At 41.5% G+C, this 9069-nt stretch overlaps 1 protein-coding gene across 1 annotated transcript in view; it reads left to right on the top strand.

Moving 5' to 3' along the window:
* LOC101862565 overlaps positions 1–8563 on the top strand; it is a gene marked incomplete at both ends in the record, with an annotated part of 9383 nt that extends 820 nt beyond the window's left edge. The window contains 5 exon segments of the mRNA XM_013079561.1: positions 764–1262; positions 2958–3063; positions 4977–5118; positions 5897–6903; positions 8335–8563. Of these exon segments, the coding sequence (XP_012935015.1) occupies positions 764–1262; positions 2958–3063; positions 4977–5118; positions 5897–6903; positions 8335–8563 (1983 nt within the window).
* Positions 8564–9069: the final 506 nt, after the last annotated feature.

A 9069-nucleotide genomic window follows, 5' to 3' on the forward strand; every position in this document is an offset into this window, starting at 1 on the left:
AAAAAAAATTATATATTTTAAAAACATGTACAAAGTTACCCACCGCAACAGCGTTAATTGGAGACCTGATTCACCTTTTTTTAAATCAGAAATATTACAGGCTTCCGGGAAGTAGCCTTTGGGCATCTTGTTAGATTCACGCATGGGGAGAATATCTTTGTCTTTGTGTTTGGATGTTGTATCCCTCTCAGCCTGGATTGGCTGGACTCCCAGTTGATCTTAGCGTAGAAAGCCAAATTTGTCTCTTCTGTGTCCAGAATCCTTGATTTGGCTCTTTTCCTGCAGTTTTCAAAATAGGGGGCTTTGCATAAATCGAAAACAAATAATTTAATTCTGACGTAATAGATGTAGTCTTTTTTCTTCCAGCACTTTTCTTTTTGAGTATCTTTTGAGTTAACAGTAACCCTCGAAAGAACAATGTGTCACTGATACAGAGCTCCCTAGAAAGCCAGGAACCCTCTCCGACAAAAACTGCGAACTTTCGATATTCTTCGAAAGCCATTTGTGACCCCCCCTCCCCCCAAGAAAAGACAAACAAACCCCCAACAATAAACAAACGAACAAACAAACAAATAAGAAACTCAACAACAACAACAGAGCAAAAAAAAAAAAAGAAAAGAAAAAGACTGTGCTGAGTATAAAAACTTCAAAAGACATCGAAGGAAGAACCATTAACATTATATTTTTCAAATAAATATTGTACGAGTTTTCCTGATCTAATTGACCATATGTCGTCTTTTTTTTCTGACCGTAATTTCTACAGCCATCAAGACAGGCCGTTATACACACAAGAAAAGAACCCAGGACACAATGGAAGTCCGAAAGCTTCAGCAATTGAGTCTTCTGGACACAGGAACCCCTGGGAACAATGGTAGCGAGAGTAGCGAGACATTGTCTACTTATCCGGCGACGTGCGCTTTGGATATTTCAAACAAAACGACGTCCTCTGAATCAGGAAATTCTGTCACGGATGGGCAATCATGTCTTGGCTCAAACCCGACTTCGTCTCCAACTAAGACAATCCTATTACCATCAGTGTCATTGTCACCGCATCATGATACGTCGTCGGAACGATCACCACCTTCGTCTTCCTCAACACAAGCGGGGTTATCAGAGTCTCAGTGGTCAACCTCATCACAGTCATGGGACACAGCAGCGGGCGCAGCCAACAGCCCTGAACTCGCGTCTCTTTTGGCGGGAGATGGCAACACGTCGTCAGTGGACGTGAAGAACACACAAGCTACAAAGACAGTTCCGCAAAAGTAAGCCAGTGTTGTTTTAGGTTTCTCTCTCTCTCTTTCTCTCTCTCTCTCTCTCTCTCTCTCTCTCTCTCTCTCTCTCTCTCTCTGATTTCTCTCTCTTTTTCACTCTTTCTCACTCACTCTCTCTCTCTCTCTCTCTCTCTCTCTCTCTCTGTCTGTCTCTCTGATTTTTCTCTTTCTCTCTATCTCTCTCTCCCCCCTCTCTCTCTCGCTCTCTCACTCTCTGATCTCTCTCTCTCTCCTTCTCTCTCCCTCTCTCTCCCCCCCCTCTCTCTCTCTCTTTACCAAGTCTGTTATTTAAATTGTCATCGACTGGAAGAGACAGTGCGATAGTCTTTTGCCCTTCTAATCATAGTCTTTTCGGCTTCTTAATCACTCCCTTCTAACGTGTCTTTTTTTACATTTTGGTTGAGGGGTCTCTCGTGGTCGAGAGGTTACAGTCTTCGCCTCTCATTCAATAGGTCCCGGGTTCGAATCCAGACAGAGACGGAAAATTTTGTACTCTACAATTTTCTCCTTTCACCTCCTTTCCTGCTCTCTAACAATGTTCTGTTGTCTATTTTCGTCTTCACTTTCTGCCCCCGCCCCATCACCTCCTTTGCCCCCTCTTTTGGGCTCCTGACTCTGCAGCCTCTCTATTGCTACTCCTTGGCTGCTTCTGACTGAGCTGTCTTTCAGCCACACCCCTGATTTTAAGGTAGGTAAGATCTCACACCTAGCCTTCTCGGATAACAGCGAAAAATCACAGAGGTCCCGTGTGCAAGTTGCGCACGTTAAGACCCCTTGGCGATTTAAAATTAACAAGAGAGGCTTCGGTTTCCACCCGGGCAAAGTTCAAATTATCCTACCTACTGAAACTGTTTAATGTGTCCCGCGCACTCATATGACCTTCTGCAGTTGCGAGCGCCGTAAAACACTTAGCAGTTATTATTATGGGGGGTTGATGAGGTGGTGGTGAATACACTGCGTGGCTGTTTGTCAGACACCCAAAATAATGTGTCCTAAGCACGTTTCTGTCTACCATGAAACCGTTCACCGTGTGATGGTGTGATGGAATAAGGAAGACAAAAGGAGACAAGTAAATAGGCTACCTTTCGCAACTCCTCTGTACTCTACTCAAGGGAACCGAGATCGAGCCCGCAGCCCGAAGACCGCACATTAGTTTCCCCAAAGATTACATCTGAGTGTCACTTAAAAAAACAGCTCATCTCTTGTAGTAAACTTATTAAATGTGTCACCACGCTTTGGAATTAGGTACTCGTCAATTTTTGGGCACGTGGAGTTATTGGTATCGTCTGTGAAAGCGTATTCGTGAGCCTTGCTTTCGATTATAAAAAAACCCCTGCTTTTTATCTTTAAAAAAAGTATAGTATTGAAGGAGGTTGGTGGTGGTCGTCTGGTTTCAGAGGTAAAATTCGCGAGAAAATGATCGCCAAAGTTTGGTAACTCCAATAGCTCGAGAGTCCTTGAAAACTGATAATTTACATATTATTTTCTGTCTGAAATCAACACTTTCCAATAAAATTCCCCTGGAAATGTGTTTTTATATGGACATAAAAGGTGTTGAGAAAAACAAAAAAACGAAACAAAAAAACAAACCCTGATGAAAACTGACAAACTGACGCTTTCATTATTTTGACAAGTGCCTAATTTCAGCACGATTCCTCACAAATTGTTTGTGCCCCTTTATTTCAGACAACGAGTAGCCCCAAAGGTTGCCGGACCTCTACCTCCATGCAAGGTGTGCGGGGAGCCAGGGGCAGGCTTCCACTATGGTGTCAACACTTGTGAGGCATGCAAGGTGCGTGAACCCAAGAGGAAAGATAACGTTATAATTTATAAGAATAAAAACTTTTTTGTAAGTCGACTGTCTGACTCGGCTTATACGGGCGCGCAGTTTTATCAGTTGATGTCATGCTGGACTGTGGGGCGGATGGCCCCTGTTCGAATCAGCGACGCTGCGGTTGTAATAAGCCTTGGTTGTTTAGGGAGTTTTCAAGGCTCTCCACCCACTTGACAATGTCCTATTGGCGATGGACGTTGAATTCAGAGGTCCCACATCTCAAGTAATGTTACAGTGTTGAAAGGAGCGCTGAACCTATACAGCTACGACTACAAGTACTCTGTTTTCATCGTCTCTGAATCTGCCAAATAAAAAGTACAATTTAGCTGACTTGACTGACTTATATATGCTCAAAATGATCTGTTAAGCGTACCATAGAACCATGACGACTCTTCGTAGACGAACAAATCATTACTTTTCTTCCCCCCAAAATAGCACTCTCATATTTCCTTAGGAGAAATAGCACTACATTTCCTAGATATCCTAGCTTTAATGTGTATTATATCCAAGAAGATGGCATTTCTTACCTGGTTCTATACTTTACGATCTATTTATGCCTATCTATCACATAGCTCATTAAAACCATTTCATTTTATGGGAACTTTCTTACCGCTGAACAAAAGGAATCATTGACGTTTTTAAGGACAGAAACCAGCTACGACGAAGCAGCTGCATATATCTTTATTTTTCCTTTTACAAGGAAGGGGAGTTCTAAACTTGCTATGCAATTGATTATCATTTTCAGACAGCCTCTTTGGGTATGTATATGAGAGTATGTGTGTTGATATGAATGTTTATATGTATGTTTATGTGTGTGTGTGTGTGTGTCTGTGTGTGTGTGTGTGTGTGTGTGTGTGTGTGTGTGTGTGTGTGTGTGTGTGTGTGTGTGTGTGTGAGTTTAAAAGATGTGTGTATGTCTATGTGTGTGTATATAGCTTCCAGTAATGTAAATATCACGCAGTTGTATTTCCATTATCTACAACATTGTGAATTTATACTCTCTCTCTCTCTCTCTCTCTCCCTCTCTCTCACACACACACACACACACACACACACACACACACACACACACACACACACCAAACAAACACTCACACCTATACACACACAAACACATATATTATATATACACACCTACGTGTGTGTGTGTGTGTTTGTGTGTGTATGTGTGTGTGTGTGTGTGTGTGTGTGTGTATGTACCTGTGTGTGTGTGTGTGTGTGTGTGTGTGTGTGTGTGCCTGTGTGTGCTTGTGTACACGTGGATATGTTATAATACTGGTGGGGAACAGGATTGCATCAAGTTAGGATACCTACCCACTTTGTTGAGTTCCAGTTTTAAACAGCTGTTACTTAGGTGCGTATTTGGGCTAGACATAGTAACCTTTACCCAAGATACAGCGGTGCACTATGGCGACCGGCAATGGCCTAGGCATAAGATTGCTTTTATTTGTGCGATATTGTGTCAGATGTTACGTTGATGATTTACTGTTTGTACATGTACATATTACGTATTAATTGTGTATGTAGGTCCGGCTGAGCGCAAAAAGTGTCTATCCACTTTTCACAATTTCGAGAAAAAACTAGCTTGAAATGTTGACGATATTGAAATCTTTATAACATAGTTTAAAAAAGGAACGTTAGCATCTCAGTACCGAATTAAGCTACGGCTTAAGCATAAACAAAGGTAAAGGAGCAACTTAAATAAATCTCACAAACACATACCGATTACTCCATTTCAACCAAAAGGGGATACAGTCACTTCTTGCGCTCAGCCGTCGGCATGTCTGTTCACATCGCAAACCAAATTTCCTCAAGATGATCAATAAACGTGGAAGTTTATTGTAAATTCTATTCATTTTCCAAACTTTCAGGGTTTCTTCCGCCGCAGTTTACTACGCAATGGTGACTACGACTGCCCTGGGAATGGCGACTGTGATATTGAGACGAACCGGCGGAAAAGTTGCCCCAAGTGCCGATACTTGAAATGTCTTTCTGCCGGCATGTCTAAAGGAGGTAGTCATGCCGTTTTTTGGTGTTGGCTTCTTTGATCTGGCTATGTTTTGATATGAACATGAATATCCTAGCTTTTTTAGCATAAAAAGCTCCGAACCATATTACGTCTTTTATCCTCCAAAAAACGTTTTTTTGTGTTTTTTTGGCTTAACTATCTTTACACGTCTTTAATTTGTATGAGATTTGAAAAAAACCCTGCGTAGATGTAATATTTTCTTCTTACATCGTGCAGTCTTTGAAGTGGTTACACAAATGTATAAAACCTTGGTTTCAATCAAGTAAACCTACCCCACCCCCACCCCTTTTAACACACACAGACTTATCCCTCACCTTTTCCCAACCAATGTTTTTTAGTTCATCGCATTTTAATTAAATATTCAAAAGTGGACGTTGGTTGAAGACGAAATACCAGCTCCTATTCCCGGGGTTTCTAGCATAGCATTCTTAACCAATAATTGAAGAGGTTTAAGAAATAGAGTCTAAGTCACTTTTAGGCTCTTTCGAGAACAAAACTATTTTTTTAAAAAAGCTTGACTTAAACATGTTGATATTCCAATTTTGAGGAATTTGTAAAGGGCATAACTCTGATTAAGAAAGACAAAACAATAATCCAATCGTTCCATTCAAATTTTATGTTGTGTTGTCTCCCTTGACGTGTGTCGCCATGCCAAGACCTCAATTTGTAACAAAATGTGACTTAGACCTTTATTTTTCTGACCCTTTTCACACATAATTGTAGGCGTGCAGTTAAGTCTGGTTGTTTTTGTTTTGTTATCAGCTATCAAGACCGGACGCTACACGCTGGACAAGAGGACACAGGACACGCTGGAGATAAAGAGACTTAAGGAAGCTGCTGACAATGGCGTCGGTATAGAAAGGAGGCAGTCAGAGGAAACGTCAGACAATTCGTGTGCTGCCTTAGACCTTTCAATATTTCACAACCCGTCCTCATCTTCAACACAGAGTACCTCGTCAACAGAACATGATTCACCGACGTTTTCCCGACATATTTCTTCTACAGATGCACAAACAACTTTCGGCTCAGATGTAGGTAGCAGTCATTTTGAGAACATGTTGAACGCCTCTTCGAGTGCTTCTTGTGGAAGGAAGCAGGTTACACATGGAGAGATAAGTTCGAAGTCTATAGATTTCCATTCGCCAGAATCCTTTTTTGTGCTGTCACCCTTTTCCGTGAACGATAATCACAAACTCAGTACGAGCGGGGGCTTTGGTGAGGCTTCAAGAAACACTTCTAAACTGTATAGTGGAAATACTATAAACAGCGTTTCCTCAAGATCCCCAAGCATGAACAATTTTCGGAACTCTTTCAATGTTCATGGAAAAGTGTCTTTCCATCATACGGAAAGCACGTTTTCAAAATTCCAAAGCATAAACAATTTCAATGACCATTACAGGGGTCATGAAAAAGATTCATTTAACGACGATGTTCATGATGTGCCTCAAAAGCACTCGAGATTCAATGGGCTTGATGACGAGCACATGTTTTGTGAAACATCTCATATGAACAACGGAGGTAAAGGGCCGTCGGATTCCCGAGACCAATTGTTCACATTCTCTCATCAGTCCTTGGAATCTTCCCAATCTTCGATGTCTTCTTCGTGTTCTCTGGACTCCATCTCTCTGGAAGGACCACAGTGGTTGGACTATGAGGAGGGCGAGCTGGATGAGCTGATAAATTACCTGGTGGCTGGGCACAGACGGATCATTATTGATTGTAATGGCCTGTCAGATGAATATTTGGAGGAGAAATTCAAGGAATGCGCGGTAAGAGAAAATACCATATTATGTGTCACAACGCGGTCGAGTCAGGCGCTCGTCTGTGTTTGGGTATATGGATTATCGGTATCATCTTACAGCTTGTTCTATTGTCTTGCTTTCGATGAGAAAAAATACCCATCTGTCTTGAATAAAAGTCGAGATATTTACGACTGAAGGAGGTGGGGGTCACCTGGTCTCAGAGGTAAAATTAGCAAGAAAATGGCCGCCAAAGCTTGGGGACTTCCATAGCTTGAGAGTCCTCGGAAACTGAACATTTATTATTGTCTGTGCCTTTTATCACCGTTTTAAGGTAAAATCCACATAGAAATGTGTTGTAAATGGACAGTAAAGGTGTTGAGCCAAACAACAAGAAAAATGAATGCCCACATCTTCGATTTACTGTTTTGACGAGCGCCTGATTTCAACACGATGCCTCACATATGATAAAAAAAACGAGTCGTAAGGTCGAAATTGCCTTAAACAGTCACCCATCATGGAGGAGAAATGGGTTTGTATTAGACAAATGGCCTTCTTACGCAGTGTCATTATAATTTAAACGAAACGCAAGGGAGAGACTAAATGGAAAGAGGCTGTTTGTACAGGTAAATGTCTTAAACAGGTGCCCGTTAGAGCATGTTGGACATCGGACATTTTGGTCGCAGCTCCAGATAGTAATCCAGTGGTTAGGTTACCGGACTCATAATCCTGAGATTTCGGGATCGGGGGTTTTAGGTTCAATTCTGTATACGAAACTGTTATATTTGACTCGGTCCTATCGGACTTGGACGTCACCTTCGGATCTCGTCATCATCATCATCATCCTTTCTCACTCCCTGCTGGAGTATAGGCTGCCAAAAAAAGTTATCCATGCACTTTAGTCCAGCCTTTTGTCTTCACCTTTGTCCAGCTGCGTCCCATCTCTTTTAGGTCCGAATCGAAGTCCCTGATCAAAGTTCTTTTAATCGTTTTTTTTTCTTTCTATTTTACTGTGGAGTCTTCTGCAACTCGGTGGTTAATGTTCGTTCTCAATTTTCTCAAAATGTGTCCGATTCACATTCATTTTTTCTTTCTCATTTCTTCGTCTATTTTCAGTTGATTTGTTTACCCCCATAGTTGTTCATTTCTTATGGTGTCAGGCTAATGACGTTTTTGGATTTTTCTTAGCAGCTGTTGATAGATGAAAGTAGCTTTTTAGAAGTCAAATCCGGAGGCCCTGCCCTCATAAAAAGGTTTTCGTTCATTTAATACAAAATATAAAATTCTATATAATATAATGGGAATAATTATACATGTGTGCGCATATGTATGAAATTATGTATATTATGTATGTATATTAACGCCATTTGGAGCTTATATGACCTTATGCAGTTGCGAGCGCCGTAAAACCTCTACTAAAACTTTTTTTAAATATTAACGCCATACTCTGTATCATCACAGGAGCGCTGTGTCTTGCAAGAGGAAATTTTTGGTCCCCGTGGGCAACTGTCGAGAAGCGAGGCCATGGAGTTCTACAAGGCCACAGGTCTCGACGTCGATGGGTTCCTGAGGGAGAGTGATGAATGCGGCGCTCAGATGGAAGAACATACTCGCCAGACGGTTGTGTTCATGAAACTTATTCCTGGCTTCAAGGCTCTAGGCATCTCAGATCAGACAAACTTGGTGAAAGGTTAGCTTGCTTTGATTAACATGTCAGTTTATTGTCATGATTCAGCCAAGAAACCGATTCTGGAAGCAAAGGTTGAAGGCATGAGAAGAAGGGGGAGACCGATCTAACAGAGATGGGATCACTACATAGAATTCTGGCCTGGAAGCAAAACAATTGAAGCAGGCAGAAGGGCGTAGACAGGGTGTTTTGTTGCAAGAAGGGTTGAGAAATAACATCAATTTGATGGAAAAGCTAAGAAGAAGATCAGTTCATCTTGTTTTCATCAATTTGTCAGCCATCTCAGTTTTCTCAGTTTTCATTCTAAACTTAACAAGTGTGGTACATTTGGAGAGACAGAGAAGCAGAGCGACATGGCAACGTTTATGCAGCTTTAAAGAAAGTAAAGCAAACAGGCAGACAAAGGAACAAAAGAAAGAGAAAGACATTTCGTATTTCAAAATTGAGTCTGAGCGCATTGCCTGTAGTGTTTATATTGTCTCTCTCTCTCTCTCTCTCTCTCTCTCTCT

This window comes from Aplysia californica, unplaced genomic scaffold (genome assembly GCF_000002075.1).
Source record: "Aplysia californica isolate F4 #8 unplaced genomic scaffold, AplCal3.0 scaffold00056, whole genome shotgun sequence".
Classification (NCBI taxonomy): domain Eukaryota; kingdom Metazoa; phylum Mollusca; class Gastropoda; order Aplysiida; family Aplysiidae; genus Aplysia; species Aplysia californica.